Below are 19843 nucleotides of genomic sequence, written 5' to 3'. Positions count from 1 at the left end.
TACATCTCCCCCTTTATATGATAAATTAGATTTTTGCATTTATCATTGGGGGTAATTCCAAGTTGATCGCAGCAGGAAATTTTTTAGCAGTTGGGCAAAACCATGTGCACTGCAGGTGTGGCAGATATAACATTGGCAGAGAGAGTTAGATTTGGGTGGGTTATTTTATTTCTGTGCAGGGTAAATACTGGCTGCTTTATTTTTACACTGCAAATTAGAGTGCAAATTGAACACACCACATCCAAATCAAACTCTCTCCGCACATGTTATATCTGCCTCCCCTGCAGTGCACATGGTTTTGCCCAATTGCTAACAGAATTCCTGCTGCGATCAACTTGGAATTACCCCCAATAACTGTATATCAATAACACAGAAGGTTATTGATATACAGGCTGATGTGATCGCAGCTGCTGAGTAAGTCCTGGGCAACTCAGAAACTGCACAAAGTTTTTTTGTATCGCTCGCCTGCACATGCGTTCACACACTTGCAAAGCTAAAATACACTCCGCTGTGGGCGGCGACTCTGCGAACGCAGGACTGCAAAAAAAACCTAGAGATCAGGTCTGAATGAGGGCCATTGTGCCTAAACCTAAAGCTATCCTAAATGTAACCTCTTTCTAACTAGAAATTTAAGGGTTGGGAATGTGTTGCCAGCTCCCAGGATCAGACTACCGACCTCGGGATCCCGGCAGTGGAATGCTGGTGGTGAGGGGGGTGAGCACAACAAAGCCCCTTGAGGGCTCGGTGGTTCGCTGTATTCGACACAGGTTCTGTTCCCACTCTATGGGTGTCGTGGACAACCACAAGTGAGAATAGACCATGTGGGTCGGCATTGCGTCGGCCGGCATTTTAAGCACTTGGGATTCTGGAGTCGGCATGGTGACTGCTGGGATCCTGAGCACAGGTCACATGACCGCATCCCAAATCTAAACATGCCCACACATAAAATAATGTACTGTATAATAGGATTTTAATTACCTACCGGTAAATCCTTTTCTCGTAGTCCGTACAGGATACTGGGAATACATTTAGTACCATGGATATAGACGGGTCCACTAGGAGCCATGGGCACTTTAAGAATTTGATAGTGTGTGCTGGCTCCTTCCTCTATGCCCCTCCTACCAGACGCAGTCTAGGAAACTGTGCCCGAGGAGACGGTCATACTTTGAGAGAAGGATATAAAAGGATAGTGGTGATATTCTGAACCAGCACTCATGAAACAAGAGGAAAGCCATGCTAACCAAACTGGAAACAGGAACAGCAACAGCTGAACCAAGCAACAATACTTAACCAAGTAACAGTGCAGGAAATACGAAGCACCGGGCGGGTGCCCAGTATCCTCTACGGACTACGAGAAAAGGATTTACCGGTAGGTAATTAAAATCCTATTTTCTCTTACGTCCTAGATCAGTGATGGCTTACCTTGACCCTCCAGCTGTTGTTGAACTACACATCCCAGCATTCCCTGCTACAGTTTTGCTATTTGGCCTTGCTAAAACTGATGCAGGGCATGCTGGGATGTGTAGTTCAACAACAGCTGGAGTGTCAAGGTTAGCCATCACTGTCCTATTGGATACTGGGAATCCATTTAGTACCATGGGAATGTATCAAAGCTCCCAAGCCAGGTGGGAGAGTGCTGAGGTTCCTGCAGAACTGATTGACCAAACTGAAGGACCTCAGAGGCCAAAGTATCGAACTTGTAGAACTTAGCTAACGTGTTTGAACCTGACCAAGTAGCTGCTCGGCAGCTGTACAGATTTAGGAACCGGCAATCCTGCCGTGGAATAAGCATGCTGGATAGTGAACTTGATCCAGCGCGCAATGGACTGCTTTGAAGCAGGACACCCAATCTTATTGGGATCATAAAGAACAAACAGCGAGTCTGATTTTCTGTGACGAGCTGTTCACTTTACATACACCTCCAAAGCCCTCACAACATCCAAAGACTTTGAAGTAGCAGAGGTGTCGGAACCACAATAGGTTGGCTGATGTGAAACGCAGACACCACCTTAGGAATAAACTGCTGACGAGTTCTGAGTTCAGCTCTGTCTTCATGGAAAATTAAAAAGGGGCTCTTGTGAGACAATGCCCCCAGCTTCGACACACATCTTGCTGAAGCCAAGGCCAACAGTGTGACAGTCTTCCATGTAAGACATTTTACATCAACCTCCTATAACGGTTCAAACCAGTCCGATTGGAGGAACTGCAGCACCACATTGAGATTCCAAGGTGCCGTGGGAGGCACAAAGGGAGGTTGGATGTGCAGAACACCTTTCAAGAACGTATGAACCTCAGGGAGAGAAGCCAATTGTTTCTGAAAGAAAATGGACAAGGCCAAAAGCCCAGACGTAGGCTCACATCCACAACTGACTGCAGAAAAAGCAGTAAACGTCCCAGTTGAAAATCCACCACAGAATATTTTCTGCTCTCACACTAAGAGACGTATTTCTTCCAAATACGGTGGTAATGTTTAGACATTACCCCCTTCCTGGCCTAGATCATAGTCAGGATGACCTTGTCAGGTATCCCTCTCCTGGCTAGAATCAGCCATTCAACTTCCATGCCATTAAACGTAGCCACGGTGAGTCTTGATAGACGAATGGGTCCTGTTGTAGAAGATCATTTTGAAGAGGTAGAGGCCACGGATCTTCGATCAGCATCTCTAGAAGATCTGCGTACCAGGCCCTTCTTGGCCAGTCCGGAGCAATGAGTATTGCTTGAACCTTTTCCCTTTTTATTCTTTTGAGAATCTTTGGGATCAGAGGAAGTGAAGGAAACACGTACACCATCTAATAGACCCATGGATTCGTCAGAGCGGCTACCGCCACTGCCTGTGGGTCTCTCGACCTGGAACAATACCGCTTGAGCTTCTTGTTGAGACGAGAGGCCATCATGTCAATTTGTGGATATCCCCACCGACTTGTCAAGCACCTGAACACTTCCGGGTGAAGGCCCCACTCCCCCGGGTGCAGGTCATGTCTGCAGAGGAAGTATGCTTTCCCAGTTGTCTCTCCCGGAATGAAGACCGCTGACAATGCCACAGCGTGTTTTTCTGCCCAGAGGAGGATTCTTGATACCTCTGACATTGCTGCTCTGCTTTTCGTTCCGCCCTGTCTGTTTATGTACGTTACTGCCATTACATTGTCCGACTGGACCTGAATGGCCTGATCTTGAAGAAGATATGAGACATGCAGAAGGGCGTTGTATATAGCCCTGAGTTCCAGAATGTTGACTGCAAGGACGACTTCCTGACTTGCCCATCTTCCCTGAAACTTCACCCCCTGGGTGACTGCTCCCCAACCTCTGATGCTTTTGTCTGTGGTTAGCAGAATCCAATTCTGTATCCCGAACTGTCAACCCTCGATTAGGTGAGAAGTCTGAAGCCAGCATAGAAGAGAAATCCTGGCTCTTGGCGACAGACTCTGGTGCATGTGAAGATGCAATCCGGACCATTTGTCCAACAGATCGAGCTAGAAGGGTCTTGCGTGAAACCTTCCGTACTGAAGTATCTTGTAAGAGGCTACCATTTTCCCCAGAAGGCGAATGCATAGATGTACCGATATCCAGGTTAGTTTCAGGACACCCTGAACCATCGACTGGATTACTAAAGCCTTTTCCAACAGAAGGAACACTTTCTGCGACTCTGTGTCCAGTATCATTCCCAGGAATGAAAGCCTCCATGTTGGCTCTAGGTGAGATTTCTGAAGGTTCAGAATCCACCCGTGTTCCCGGAGTAGTCGGGTTGAGAGGGCAATGCTGTCCAACAACCTCTCCCTGGATGGCATCTTTATCAGAAGATCGTCCAGGTATGGAATTATGTTCACTCCCTGTTTGCGGAGGAGAAACATCATCTCTGCCATCACCTTGGTGTACACCATCGATGCCGTGGAGAGACCAAATGGCAGGGTCTGGAACTAGTAGTGACAGTCCCGCAGTGCAAACCACAGATAAGCCTGATGAGGCGGCCAGATCGGAATGTGAAGGTACGCATCCTTGATATCCAGAGACACTAGGAACTCCCCCTCCTCCAGACCTGAGATCACCGCTCTCAGAGACTCCATCTTGAATTTGAACACTCGTAGGTATGGGTTCAACGACTTGAGGTTCAGAATCGGTCTTACCGAACCATCCGGTTTCGGTACTACAAACAAGTTGGAATAGTACCCCTTGTATTGCAGATGAGGTGAAACTGGAACAATGACCTGAGTCTGTACCAGTTTTTGAATGGCGTCCTGTAAAGTTATACTTGCCTCTTGTGAAACTGGTAAGCCTGATTTGAAGAACCTGTGAGGTGAGAGCTCCTGGAACTCCAGTCTGTAGCCCTGGGATATAAGATCTATGACCCAGGGATCCTGGCACGAACTTGTCCAGATGTGACTGAAGAATTTTAGCCGGGCTCCCACCCGCCAGTCTTCCAGGCATAGCGGTCCACCGTCATGCTGAAGGCTTTGAGGAAGCAGAGATTGAGCTCTGTTCTAGAGAACTGGCAGCTGCTGGTTTGTGTGGTTCACCTCTAGTGCCTCTGGTGGCTGTAGAAGAACCTCTGGTTTTGCCCTTAAACTTGGCTGTCCGAAAGTACTGCAATTTTGAAGCTGAGTAGGACTTCCTGGCTGGGGGAGCTGCGGAAGGAAGATATGTGGACTTACCCGCAGTAGCTTTGGATATCCATTTATTCAGTTCCTCTCCAAATAAGGCCTCTTCTGTAAACAGTAGGCCTTCCACGCCTTTCCTGGAGTCCGCATCAGCAGTCCACTGGCATAGCCATAAGCCCCTGTGTGCTGACACTGCCATAGCAGTGGTGCGTGCATTAAGCAAGCCCATTTCTTTTATGGCTTCCACCATAAAGTTCACAGAGTCCTGTATATGTTGCAGGAGTAAAACAATATCCCCCCTAGATAAGGAATCTAACCCCTCAATTAGGTTACCTGACCATTTAGCAATGGCTTTAGTGATCCACGAACATGCTATAGTGGGTCTCTGGACCACCCCAGCAGCTGTGTACAAAGATTTGAGGGTGGATTCAATTCTGTGATCAGCTGTGTCTTTCAGGGAGGCTGCACCAGGGACAGGCAATACTATTTTCCGTGACAGCCTGGATACTGATGCATCCACTATTGGTGGATTTTCCCATTTTTTCCTATTCTCAAGAGGAAAAGGAAAGGATGAGAATAATCTCTTCGGGATTTGAAATTTCTTATCAGGATTAACCCACACTCCTCTGTCACTTTATCAGGAATTTGCAGAATGGGGGTCATTCCGAGTTGTTCGCTCGCAAGCGGATTTTAGCAGATTTGCTCATGCTAAGCCGCCGCCTACTGGGAGTGAATCTTAGCATCTTAAAATTGCGAACGATGTATTCGCAATATTGCAATTACACACCTCGTAGCAGTTCCTGAGTAGCTCCAGACTTACTCGGCATCTGCGATCATTTCAGTGCTTGTCGTTCCTGGTTTGACGTCACAAACACACCCAGCGTTCGCCCAGACACTCCCCCGTTTCTCCGGCCACTCCTGCGTTTTTTCCGGAAACGGTAGCGTTTTTTCCCACACGCCCATAAAACGGCCTGTTTCCGCCCAGTAACACCCATTTCCTGTCAATCACATTACGATCGCCAGAACGATGAAAATGCCGTGAGTAAAATTCCTAACTGCATAGCAAATTTACTTGGCGCAGTCGCAGTGCGGACATTGCGCATGCGCATTAAGCGGAAAATCGCTGCGATGCGAAGATTTTTACCGAGCGAACAACTTGGAATGACCCCCAATGTCTCTGATAGCTTCTATAAGAGCCTCTATTCCCTGTGACAGAGCAGCATCCCCCCCTCAGACTCCTCTTTGTCTGACCCTTCATCATCAGAGTCAGACTGCAGGATATGGGCCAGAGTACGTTTTTGCGGACAAATGGTAGGGGTCTGAGACGCTGATTTGGAGACTGAGTCTCTGTTCGAAAACTCATCCACAGACTGTCTTAAGTATTGTGTCTCTTTCTCATTGCGGGACAATTTAGTAGAAATAATGGAAATCATTCCTTTAATGGAATCCAGCCATGCTGGTTCAGCCCAGCTAGCCTGGGGAGGCGCACTACACTGAGTACACAGTAGTAAGCCCCCTGGGGAAGAGAAACACTCTGCCGTACATGAAACACACTCTTTGCCTGACATACTGTGACAGTGACAGCACACACACACACAGGAAAAGATTAAAAGCACAAATAACCCACAAAGAGCCCATCCAGGGAGACACAGAGACAGTATGGAGCCAGCACACTTCCCTAATCGCTAATTCCAAGCTTAGCCAGGTCGTAGACTGAGTACCCAGATTGGGGACTCAGTACACTAATAATCGCTACCCCCTGCTATGACCCCCTGGTAGCCAGGGCCGGAGCAAGGTTTCTCAGCATCCTAGGCAAAATTTCAGCCTGCTGCTCCCCCCCCCCCCCCCCCCCCCAAACCACACACCGAGTCTTAATACATACAGGATATGCAGTAAAACCCAGGAAACAGGTTTTATCTAGTACATCCCATCCAGCTGACTCTTAAGGTGCATACACACTGGGCATAGCAGGACACTATGGAAAGCCGCTCACCCCGCCGTTCATCTACTGGTAATACCAGCGATGAAGCAGGAGCGCGCATCAGCGCTCACCGCTCATCGCCGGGGCATATACACTGGGCGGTTTTGAACTGAAAGCAGCTCAACACACCAAAAGTGACCTGCTTTCAGCTCAAAATCACCCAGTGTGTATGGGCCTTAAGTGGGAACTTCAGGACAGATTGCTGCTGTAATGCTACAGGCGTTCTACCCAGGGTGCGCAAGAACTGCCAAACCAGGGCTGGATTAAGCCTTCAGGTGGCCCATGGCACCTTAGGGGGGGGTGGGGGGTGTCCTTCAGTGTAGTAGGACCCCTTATACTATCCAGTACTGATGCCCCTTTCACTTTATACCACACAGTATGAGTCAAAATTCAAATTGTAGCACACAGTATGAGACGAAATTCACATTATATCACACAGAATTAGCCGAAATTCACATTATAGCACACAGTATGAGACGAAATTCACATTATATCACACAGAATGAGCCGAAATTCACATTATAGCACACGGTATGAGCCGAAATTCACATTATAGCACATGGTATGAGATGAAATTCACATTATAGCACATGGTATGAGCCGAAATTCACATTATAGCACGCGGAATGAGCCAAAATTCACATTATAGCACGCGGTATGAGCCAAAATTCACATTATAGCACACGGTATGAGTCCGAAATTCACATTATAGCACACGGTATGAGACGAAACATGGGGGACAGGGTGTCACACACGCAGGGGGTGTACAGAGCACCACAAGGGCACAGGTTGTCATCACACAGGGGAACAAGGGTAGGGGAGCACTGGGTGACACACACACATAGGCAGAGGGGGGGGGGGGCAGGGGGGCACAAGGTGTCATACACAGAGGCAGGGTCCACACACATGGGGAATGGGAGGGGGGCAGGAGGGCACAGGGCTCTCCAGCAGTCACTCACCGCCACCATGTCCAGTCAACCTTAGCTTGAGCTGCAGGGTGTCACTGTCAACAAAGGAGTCCCACGGCATGGATCCAGGCACAGCCCGAAGAGGAGGCCGGCAGCAGGAGGATCCGAGCGCCAGCTTCTATGTAGCCCCATGGTGACGCGGCTGCCCGGTTGAGTAATTGGAGGAATCGAGGCACTCTGCACAAGCGGCTGCTGGAGGAGGGAGGGGGAGTGTGTGTCCGCCGTAACTGCTGGGGAGTAGTGTGGCTCACAGCTCCGGCACCAACCGCCATGACTGGGAGCAGCGGTGGGAAGAACATGACCATGATCGGCCATAGCAGGAGTTGATTAAAAAAAAAAAAAACTTCCTGGTCTGTGGAGAAGTGCTGACATGCCATACCGCCGCATACCGGCCCACTTCGACCACTCTATATACATATATATATATATATATATATATATATATATAAACACCCACTATGTAATATTATAAAATACCAATGCTGCTCCTCACCTGTGCGGGGGGAATTAAAGTGTTTTGCGTGCTTGCGGTGACCATATGGTGCACACAGCCACCGACACTGACATTACTGTTACGATGTTCCGTCATTTTGACGGGCCGGTAACTAGTGTATTATATATATATGTCATTATTTTCCCCCTTCCAGCAACCTCTACCTCTTATATTTAAATTTCCCCCCTCACCCCCCCTCCCCTTTACTGTATAACTTTACTGCTCCCCCACCCTGATCCTTTATACATTTAGTGAAGTTCTTACAATTGCACGGGGAGTTCGTGCTTCGTGGCAGTCTGTTTTTGTGGGGCGGAAGTATGACGGGCGTTACCACAGAGAGGAGCGGAAGACAGTTGCTATAGCAACTGTAACAATATCCGGCAGCGCTGCTTCTTACTCTATGTGTATAGAGCCGCTGCCGATGGGTTACACAGCCGCTCACACTGTCTGTGCTAAAGGGATGCTGCGGCGCGCAGCCGCCCAACTGTTATCAGCCGCCAGCACGGACAGTGTGAGTGTACGGACCCCATCGGCAGCGGCTCTATGCATATAGAGTAAGCAGCGCCCTGCCGGATATTGTTACAGTTGCTATAGCAACTGTCTTCCGCTACTCTCCGCAGTAATGCTCTTTATATTCCTCTTAAGGAGAGGAGAAGCATTCATCTGCAGCGTGAGCTGCCGCCCGCAAGTGGCCGGCGCCCATAGGCAGCTGCCTAAAGCTGCCTAGTGGTGGCGCCGGCCCTGCTGGTACCGCTGAGGTAATCTGGAGTTACTCCGGAGAAGCTGCATGTCCCTGTTAGGCAGCGTCTGTGTCCACTGCAGAGGAAAAATGGCACTGGTGAGCTGCTGGATCTGCTCATAGTGAAGCCCCGCCCCTTAAATGGCGCACAGGCTTCCCGCTTTTTTATACTGGCTGAGGTAATTTAGTGTTTTTAAATAGAGTTAGATCCGTGTTAAGTCTGTGTTTGCCAGTGTGGGTACTGTGTACAGTGTACTGAGACTCAGTTTGCCCCCTCAGAAGTGGTGACCTGGCGCCGTTTTATAGATGACATTTTATTCATATGGAACGGAACATCGGAAAAATTGGAGGAATTCTGTAATAATCTTAATACAAATGATTTTAATGTGAAGCTCACTTTCTCAATAAGTAAAATAACCATTACATTTTTAGATTTATGTATTTATGTGAAAGATAATACTCTTTTCACCAAACTATACAGAAAAGATACAGATTCAAATAGTTTTATTGAAAGAAGCAGCCTACACCATAAAAACTGGTTGGACGGAATACCATATGGTCAATTTATAAGGGTGAAACGTAATTGCACAGAACCAACCGTATGTGATCAGCAAATCAATGAGATGAGTGAAAGATTCCTTGATAAAGGTTATAAGAAGGAGGAAATTGTAGCCTCTAAAATACGTGTAGAATCCATTGACAGACAACAGTTGTTAAAAGGCAACAATAAAAAGGATGAAGGTACGGGGGGTCAATTACAAAAATGGAATTTTATTAGTGATTATGGGGTCCAACATAAAGAAATTGAATCCATTTTTAAAAAACATTGGAAAATATTAAAAGAGGACCCGGTCCTGGGGAAGGAAATTCCCGATAGACCTTGTTTTACTTATCGCAGGGCCAAGAATTTGAAAGATAAATTGGTACATAGTGCACTTAATGTGACCAAACGCACAAGCACTAGGAGTCACGGGTTCCACAGATGTGGGATGTGCATTATGTGTCGTTTAGTCAAAGGTCCAAGCAAACAAAAGGACTTTGAAGTTAATGGTGAAAAATTCACTATCTCTAATTTCATAACGTGCAATACTAAAAACGTTGTTTATATCCTATCCTGTACTTGTAATCTGTTTTACGTCGGCAAGACGAGTAGAAATCTCAAAACTCGCCTTGCTGAACATACGTACAATATTAAAAAGGGGTTGGAATCACATACAGTATCTATGCACTTTAAAACTATGCATCAATGCAACCCTAAGCACCTTAAAATGTTTATTGGTATCCAGGCAATCACCCCAAATTGGAGGAATCGTGATATAGAAAATAATTTGGCTAAATCCGAGATGAAATGGATTTTTAAACTAAATTCTTTAATCCCCAATGGTCTTAATTCAGATTTTGAGCTAAAATGGTTTTTATAAATATGAATTTGTTTTAATTGGTTTTTATTATGTTGTTTTTTGGGTACCTGTCGTCATGCACTTTATGGACTTTATTCTAACACTTGGACATTTTATTCATATTAATGGACACTCTGAAGAACATTTATGGAGCCAAAGATTATGGATTCCTGTTTATGTGAACGAATTCCGCCATGTGAAACGCTCTGTGGAACGCAAGAAATCAATTTCCGGCAGGAAATCGAGTGGAACGCATTTTGGAACGCATAATGACCACTTCCGGTCACGGCCGGAAGTACCGCGAACGTCATTTCCGGCGGAGACGGAGATCGAAAATCACTGTGGCGGGACTGTGTGCCACAGCTGATACTCATGAGGTTATTAAGAGAGGGTATTTAAGAGGGAGACATTCAACCAGCCACCATGCCTCTGATGAAGGACTGAGGTCCGAAAAGCTTTAGGCGTGGTGACTGGCGTTTTTTGGGACTACTCCTGGCTGTGACAGTTTCCTGCAAGTGGACTCAGTGTATCCGGACCATTGATCCACATCATCCCATTTGAGACCTGGGAGGGTAACTTCACGTATGCCTGGCAAATGTCCTAACCCACAATAGTGGTTACATGCTATTTATCTATCTGTTTTTTGTGAGTGCACATTTATTAAAAGAATATTTTTGCTTTGCATTCGACTATACTTGCACTATTTTTGCTTATCCTTTAAATTTAAAGGGAACATCGATTCCTGTGGTGGAGCAACATATGGGAGGATAAGAGGATCTATTCCTTATCAAATATCTCCTTCTGCACGGTGCCCTGACCATCCTGGGAGTAATATTGGAATAGAGACTGAATATTCCTCACATATCTCTTGATGTAAGATATTTTTGATTTGTAAGAACATGTGTGATTAGCGCATTGGTGACCATATTTTTTGTCTAGTATTGTTACAGTTGCTATAGCAACTGTCTTCCGCTACTTTCCGCAGTAATGCTCTTTATATTCCTCTTAAGGAGAGGAGAAGCATTCATCTGCAGCGTGAGCTGCCGCCCGCAACCAGGTAAGCAGGAAAACGAAGCACAGAGGCGGGCGCCCAGTATCCACTACGGACTACGAGAAAAATAATTACCGGTAGGTATTAAATTCCTATTTTCTCTAACGTCCTAGTGGATACTGGGGAATAATATATTACCATGGAGACGTCCCAAAGCTCCCAGAATGGGTGGGAGAGTGCTGAGACCCCTGCAAATCCGCCTGACTAAACTGAAGGTCATCTTTGGCCAAGGTGTCAAACCGGTAGAACTTAACAAAGGTGTTCACACCAGACCAGGTTGCTGCGTGGCACAACTGTAAGGCCGAGACGCCCCGCCAGGAAGAACCCACTGACCTTGAGCAGTGGGCCTGAACCGAACTCAGCATCAGCAAAGCAGCAGAAGTATAGGCGTGTTGAATAGTCAATTTGAGCCAACGAGCAATGGGAGTAATTCCAAGTTGATCGCAGCAGGTTCTTTGATAGCAATTGGGCAAAACCATGTACACTGCAGGGAAGGCAGATATAACATGTGCAGAAAGAGTTAGCTTTGGGTGGGTTATTTTATTTCTGTGCAGGGTAAATACTAGCTGCTTTATTTTTACACTGCAAATTAGATTGCAGATTGAACACACCCCACCCAAATCTAACTCTCTCTGCACATGTTATATCTGCCTCCCCTGCAGTGCACATGGTTTTACCCAACTGCTAACAAAAATCCTGCTGCGATCAACTTGGAATTACCTCCAATGTACTGCTTGGAGGCAGGATGACCAATTGTCGTAGCATCATAAAGGATGAAAATCAAGTCAGGCTTCCTGTGATAAGCAGTCCTTTCTACATAAATCCTCAAAGCCCTCACAACATCCAGGGACTTTGGAGTGCCGGATAAGAATGGAACCACGATTGGTTGATTTACATGAAAAGCTGATACCACTTTTGGCAAAAACTGTGGGCGAGTTCTGAGCTGGCCCTATCCTCATGAAACACCAAGTATGGGTTCTTCCAGGACAAGGCCCCCAATTCCGACACTCGCCGAGCCGAAGTCAAGGACAGCAACATAACCGTCTTCCACATCAGGTATTTTAAGTCAACCTTATGTAAGGGTTCAAACCAATCCGACTGGAGAAAGGTCAAGACCACAGTGAGGTCCCACGGAGCAGTGGGAGGAACAAAGGGTGGCTGAATGTGCAAGACCCCCTGAAGAAAGGTCTGTACTTCAGGAAGTACTGCCAGTTGTTTCTGGAAGAAGATAGAGAGAGACGAAACCTGAACCTTGATGGAGCCCTTATCCACTCCTGCTTGCAGAAACAGTAAAACCGGCCCAGACAAAATTCCACAGGAGAACATTTTTGACCCTCACACCGAGAAACATACGTCTTCCAAATATGGTGGTAATGTTTGGAGATAACCACCTTACGGGCCTGAACCGTAGTCGAAACCACCTTGGATGGAAGACCCTTCCTGGTTAAAATTTCCCTCTCAACTTCCAGGCCGTCAAACATAGCCGCTGTAAGTCTGGATAGACGAATGGTCCTTGTTGAAGAAGGTCCTCGAGAAGAAGCAGAGGCCAGGTTTCTTCCAACGACAGGGTCAGGAGGTCCGCATACCAAGCCCGTCGAGGCCAATCCAGGGCAATGAGAATTGCCTGAACCCTTTCCTTTTTGAGTCTTTTTAGAACTTTTGGGATTAGAGGAATTGGAGGAAACAGGTAAACGAACTGGGCCCTTGTTCTGGAGCAGTAACAATGGAGCTTCTTGTTGAGATGAGGAGCCATCAGGTCTATCTGTGGACAACCCCACCGGTGAACAAGTTGTTGAAACACCTAAGGGTGGAGGCCCCTTTTTCCCGGATGGAGTTTGTGCCTGCTTAGGAAGTCCGCTTCCCAATTCTCCACTCCTGGAATGTAAATGGCTGAGATGGCCCTTGTGTTGGCTTCCGCCCAGAGGAGTATTCTTGACACTTCTCGCATTGCGGTCCTGCTTCTTGCTCCTACCTGTCGGTTAATGTACGCTACTGCCGTGGCGTTGTCTGACTGCACCTGGATGGCCCGATTCCGAAGGAGGGATGAGGCCTGTAGTAGAACATTGTAAATTGCCCTGAGTTACAGGATGTTGATTGGAAGAGCAGATACCTGAAAGGACCACATCCCCTGGTACTGCGCTCCTTGAGTCACAGCCCCCAACCCCGGATGCTGGCATCTTTTGTCAACAGCGTACATGACTGGGTGTTGAAACTCCGACCCTCCATCAGATGGGGGACTTGTAGCCACCATAGCAGGAATATCCGTGCTTTCGGTGACAGGGTTATATGCTGATGCATGTGCAGGTGAGATCCTGACCATTTTTCCAACAAATCCAGTTGAAACGGTCGCACATGGAACCTGTCGTACTGTATCACTTCGTAGGAGGCCACCATCTTGCCCAGCAAGCGGATGCAAAGATGAATCGAGACCACGCGAGGTTTCAGCACCGACCTGAATAGTCAAGGCCTTGTCCATGGGAAGGTAGACCTTCTGAGACACCGTATCCAGAATCATCCCCAGGAACTGAATTCTCTGAGACGGTTCCAAGTGAGATTTCTGGAAATTGAGTATCCATCCATGATCCGTAAGCAAACGAGTAGTTAAGTCGATACTGTGCAGTAGCTGTTTCCTGGACACCGCCTTTATCAGGAGATCGTCCAGGTACGGAATTATTTGGACACCTCTCATGAGCCTTTATCAGGAGATCGTCCAGGTACAGAAATATTTGGACACCCCTCTTGAATTATTTGGACACCCCTCATGTATGGAATTATTTGGACACCCCTCATGTAGCATCACTTCCGCCATTACCTTTGCGAATACCCTTGGGGCTGTGAAGAGACCAAAGGGTAAGGCCTGAAACTGAAAATGTTGGTCCAGAATCGCGAACCTGAGGAACGCTTGGTGAGGGGGAAAAATTGGGATATGTAGGTATGCGTCCTTATATCCAGGGACACCAGAAACTCCCACTCCTCTATCACTGCACTTAGAGATTCCATCTTGAATTTGAACACTCGAAGATAAGGGTTCAGGGATTTGAGGTTCAAGATCGGTCATACAGAGCCGACCGCCTTCGGTACCACAAAGAGACTTGAGTAAAACCCCTTTGTGTGCAGCTGAGGAGGCACTGGAACAGTAACTCCTGTAGAAAGCAGTTTTTGCACTGCCTGCTGTAAGGAAACCCTTGCTTCCTGTGAAGCTGGTAAGCCTGACCTGAAAAATCTGAGAGGAGAGAGTTCCTGGAATTCCAGACACTATCCTTGGGATATGAGGTCCCTCACCCAAAGATCCTGCCATATGTGGGCGAAGTCTTGAAGGCGAGCACCTACCTGAAAGTCAGCTTGTTGCTGGGGCCAACCATCACGCGGTGGGCTTCGTGGAAGAGGATCCTGAGGCCTGGTCTGCAGGTCCAGCAGCTGCTGGTTTACGGGACTTACCGTGAGATCCTCTAGCAGAATTGGAGGCCCTGCCTCTGAATCTGGCCACCCAAAAGGACTGTAGGGAGGGTCCAGGATAGGGACGCCTGGCAGGTAGCGGGGCAGACGGCAGATATGTAGAATTACATGCAGTTGCCTGAGATATACACTTGTTCAGTTCTTCCCCAACAAAGGCATCACCTGTAAAAGGAAAGTTTTGAACCCCTTTTTTAGAATCGACATCTGCTGACCATTGATGTAGCCACTGGGCTCTATGAGCCAATACTGCCATAGCAGTGGTACGGCTGTTAATGATCCTTAACAGCCTCACTCATGAAGTTTGCAGCATCTTGGATGTGTTGTAGTAATGTAACTATCTCTTCTTGAGGTAGTGTAAGCAACCCTTTCAGAATATCATCAGACCATTTTACCATGGCTCTAGAAATCCAGCCACATACTATGGTAGTGCGTTGGCCTACATCTGCTGCAGTATAAATTGATTTAAGAGGGGTTTAAATTTTGCTATCATCTGGGTCTTTAAGGGAAAATAGCCCCAGGAACAGGTAAAACTATTTTACGTTACAGCCTGGACACAGAGGTATCCACTGTCCGCGGGGTTTCCCAGACTTTCCTATCCTCTGTAGGGAAAGAATTTTAGGGGTAAGACATTTTTTGGCAGGATTTATCCATGCTGCCTTAGCCAGGGAATCTAATTCTTTAGAAACCGGGAAGGTTACAGAGGACTTTGGTTTCACATTAAAATACAATTCCTCTGCCTGTTCTTCCTCCGTATCAGGGATATTGAGCACCTCTCTAATGGCATAAATGAGGGCCTCTACACCCGTGGGACAGGGAATTATCCTCGTCCACCTCAGCCTCTCCTTCATCAAACTCTGGTAGTTCCGAATCAGAGTCAGATTGTAAGAAGTGAGGGAGAGTGCGTTTTTGAGAGACCAACAGGTAGGGGCCGAAGAGCCACACACAGTGTAGTATTAGTGAGCTATGCACACTTATCCCAGACTACCCTGAATGGTGTGACACCGAGAGGAAAGGAACCAGCACACTACACCACAAACCGAGCAGTGCCCCGCTGGGTGTCTTCTATGCGAAATTTTTCCCACAGGGGTATAATCGCTGATTATGCGCTCCCCCCTTCACTATAACCCCCTGGTACCAGTAACAATGGTGATTCAGTGGGTCCTGTGGAGGAGCAGTCTCCACATGCTGCCTGTTATCAGCAGCAGCAGCAAGAAATGGCACCATTTAGCCTCTGGTCCCACTCTCTGGGAAGCCCCGCCCCCATAAGTTGCGCGGTCCCTGTATTTTCTTTATTCTGGCTTACTCTATTGAAAGGGTAAAACAAGAGCCCGCAGCCCCCGTTTACCATGTTGCCAGTCTGGGTTCCCAGTGGGCACCGCGGCCCGTAGCCAGGTGATCACTGTCCCTTCATGCCGCCATTTTGTACCGGGGAACCGCTAACCGGTGCATCTGTCTTCTTCGGCATAGATTAAGGGTGGCAGCATGCTGCCGGCGTGGGCTCACCCTCTGGGAGTGTGAGAAACATCACCTCAGGAGCTCAGTGTCCTGTCAGCTGGGATTACGAACCATTAACTCTTAGGAAGTTGGTTCTGTCCCCCCCTTAAGTCCCACGACGCAGGCAGACTGGTTGCCAACCAGTGCTGCTTGAAAATAACAAACTAACAGAAATTTCTGAAGAAAACTCTCTGGAGAGCAACAGAATGCACCCGGCTCCTTGGGCACATTTTCTAAAACTGAGTCTGCTGGGAGGAGCATAGAGGGGAGCAGCCAGCACACACTATTGATTTCTTGAGATGCCAGGCTCCAGTGGCCCCGATCTATACCCCATGGCAATATACTATTCCCCAGTATCCACTAGGACGTTAGAGAAATGTAAGATACCTTTACAGTATTGCAAATGAGAATAAGGATTATTGATCTATAAAATAAAAAAAAATGAAGGAAACTGCTCTGCTGTGTCTTGCTGAGAATAAATTCCGTAGAATAGTATATTTAAAATGTATTCATACATCAAATAAAAGCATCTCATATAAACACATAACATCCCAGCAGTAATAATAAATGAGTCTATAACAGCATCCCTTAATGGAAGCAACAGGGAGAAATTCTCACCTTGACACAGAACCAGATGGAGAGTGGGAAGGTGAGGATGACCATCAGCAGACAGCAGGAAATGAGCAGCACCTCGCACACTCTCAGACCTGCAGTCTTCACAACTGAGAACACAAACATGCAGATATGACGTACAGGCATACAGTAACAACTGCACAAGAGACAGACATTATACAGTCAGGGCTGTTTCTAGCCAATTTGGCTCCTAGTGCGAGATTTAAAAATGCGCCCCCCATGACTTAAAAAAATGTGCCCCTCCCCACACACCTAGATGAAAAAAAAAAACTTGCGCATGCACCCGGCAAGGGGGCGTGGCCTCGTCTAAATGGGTGTGGCCTCGTCTGAAAAGACTACCTCACAATCCCGTTTTTGACCCTGCTCCAACAGATCACGACCACCACAGGAAAAAAAAATTCTACCATATTAAGCCCCACACAGTAATGCCCCCTGCACCATATTATGCCACACACCGCAATCCCCTTGATACATTAAATCCCCACACTACGGCAGGCAAGAGTCCCCATTTCACACATTACGGCAGGTGTCCCCATTTAACACATTGAGAGAGAGAGAGAGAATACTTACAGAGGCGATTGCCGCTCTTCGGCCTGCCTCACCAGTCGCTCCTCGCGCCGGCCTTTCCCTCTTCCTAACTTGGATCCCCCTCTGTACTCCGCTCGGGGGGGGGGGGGAGTTTGGCGCAGTGACGGGGTTGCGTCATGACGTAATGACGCAACCGCGTCATTCCGTGAAACTCTGCCCCCCGAGCGGGTTACTCGGGGAGAAATAGAAGGTGGAAGCAGGGAGCCACAGTTAGTGCCGCGGCGGGCGCCCAGTGCGGTTGCACTGCTCGCCTGCCCCAAGAAACGGCCCTGTATACAGTGTTCTGATGCAATACTGTACATGCTCTGCTACAAAGTTATAGAAACTAAGAGACTAATTCAGAGATGGAAGTAAACCCGATGGTCTACATACATCTCCAATGTCAGGTGATCTGCACATGCACAGGATCTGTACTGCGCATATGCAGGTTCTGTGCCTCTGATGACAGCCGCAGTGCCCCATAAGTCACGGCATGCCAATTGTTTGGGGGTGATGTGCAGGGTTCCTGTATGAATGGTCGACCATGTTATGGTCGACAGTCATTAGGTCGACCACTATTGGTCGACATTTACATGGTCGACATGGACAAATGGTCGACACATGAAAAATGGTCGACACATGAAAAGGTCCACATGGTTTTTTAACTATTTTGGGTGTCGTTTTCTGCGTAAAGTGACGGGGAACCCCAAGTAGTGCACCGCGTCCCCTCGCGCGCTACCGCTGCGCTCGGCACAGATTACCGTGTCCAATCGTAGTCCACGTGGATCGTAAAGTATGGAAAAGTTCCCCAAAAGAAAAAAATATATGAAAAATGCATGTCGACATTTTCACGTGTCGACCATGTTCATGTGTCGATCATTTGTCCATGTCGACCATGTCAATGTCAACCAATAGTGGTCGACCTTATGACTGCCAACCATAACATGGTCGACCATCCAAACGGATACCGTGGTGCAGTGTCAGTTTCTCAGGAACAGTCTTTCGACAATGTTAACGACTCCTCCAATGTGGCTGGGAATGTAACTTGTAGGGACAGCAGTTATCCTTACAAGTTATCTTTAGTACATAAAGGTGAAACATTTGTTTAAAAAGAAATAGTCTGCCGTGATACGGAATGTTAATAATCATGGCACTGCCGCGATTATTAATACATAGGAACCCTTACGGGTTGTAATGGAGTCTGAGATCACGGAGGTGCGGGATGCAGGATGCTGGCCGATCTCGGATGTTTTTTTAAAGGGGCAATCACTTACAAGGCATGGTTTTGCCTTGTTTGCCCCTTTAAAAAAGAACATCCGAGATTGGCCGGCATCCCGCACCTCCGTGATCTCGGACTCCATTACATCCCGCCATTAATCTCAAAATGGACACTATTCTTATTTATCAACATTGCTAAACATGACTATTTATTTGTTTTACACACAGATCATTCATTTAAGAGCTATAACTGCCAAATAGAAATAAGGCACAGGCAACTAAGGCATAGGTATTACAGTATTATACAATTCTAGATTTCTTACCCTAGACATGACTAGGCTTAAATTCTGCTGGTAACAATGGGTAAAATCATTATTTTAATTGTATGAGCATTTGAACAAATTTCATCTAAAAGTAAATCAGCACATACAATTTATGAAAAATGCACTATAGATTTTGCAGCCCCCATAAATGGACAATACATTGTGGGCCTTAAAAATTATTAATATAATACATCCTGATTAAAATAAAAGTGCTATCTACAAACTATTTGAGTCCACTAACTGGTTTCTTTACAAAAAAAATGGACAATTATAATTGGCGTGTTCCTCTGAGATCCAGCGCCTATACCCATACCACATACCTTATAAAACAGTTACTAGTTTATTTAGGAGAACGAATTGACAGAATAGGAGAGGAGTGGGTTAAACCTCAGCTAGTCTGGGGGCAGGACGGTAAGGCATTATGGGAGTATTATTGTTAGCCAATAGGAATGAATGTTGGGGGTAGGTGGAATGGGTTCTTAAGCCTGAGAAAGGGGCTGGGTCAGCCTCTTCTGATTTTGTCGTGGTGAGGGTAAGTGCTCTTCCCCCCTTTGTCTCCTTGCTGTGCTGCTTGCACATTGTGAAATATTAGGTTGCTGCTGCTGTGGCAGTGTGCTTTATACTGTGCCTCCTCTGTCTCCATTACCTGGAATTAACTTGCATACCCTCCAACATTTTACACAGAAAAATCGGAACAAATCCGGAAAAGGGGCGTGGCCGCGGGTAAGGGGTGTGGCCACGCCCCCTTTTCCTATGCTTTCAATGGAAGTTTGAGAGCCAAAAATCGGTACAGACCATAAAAAAAAAAAAAGGTACTGTACCTATTAAAAAGGTACAGTTGGAGGGTATGAACCTGTGGCCTGCCATGCCCCGTCCCCGCCGCTCCTCTGGCCCCCCTGCCCGCTATATTGATGCAGCTCCTGCTCGG

General features: G+C 47.1%; 1 protein-coding gene across 1 annotated transcript in view; it reads right to left on the bottom strand.

Moving 5' to 3' along the window:
• NPHS2 (NPHS2 stomatin family member, podocin) overlaps positions 1–19843 on the bottom strand; it is a 54057-nt gene that overhangs the window by 23113 nt on the left and 11101 nt on the right. The window contains exon 2 of the mRNA XM_063941493.1: positions 16793–16896. Within this exon, the coding sequence (XP_063797563.1) occupies positions 16793–16896 (104 nt within the window). The remainder of the gene's footprint in view (positions 1–16792; positions 16897–19843) is intronic.

Source organism: Pseudophryne corroboree, chromosome 9, assembly GCF_028390025.1.
Source record: "Pseudophryne corroboree isolate aPseCor3 chromosome 9, aPseCor3.hap2, whole genome shotgun sequence".
NCBI classification, from domain to species: Eukaryota; Metazoa; Chordata; class Amphibia; order Anura; family Myobatrachidae; genus Pseudophryne; species Pseudophryne corroboree.
Note: the sequence above shows the minus strand (reverse complement) of the source record. Positions and strands in the feature narration are given on the sequence as shown.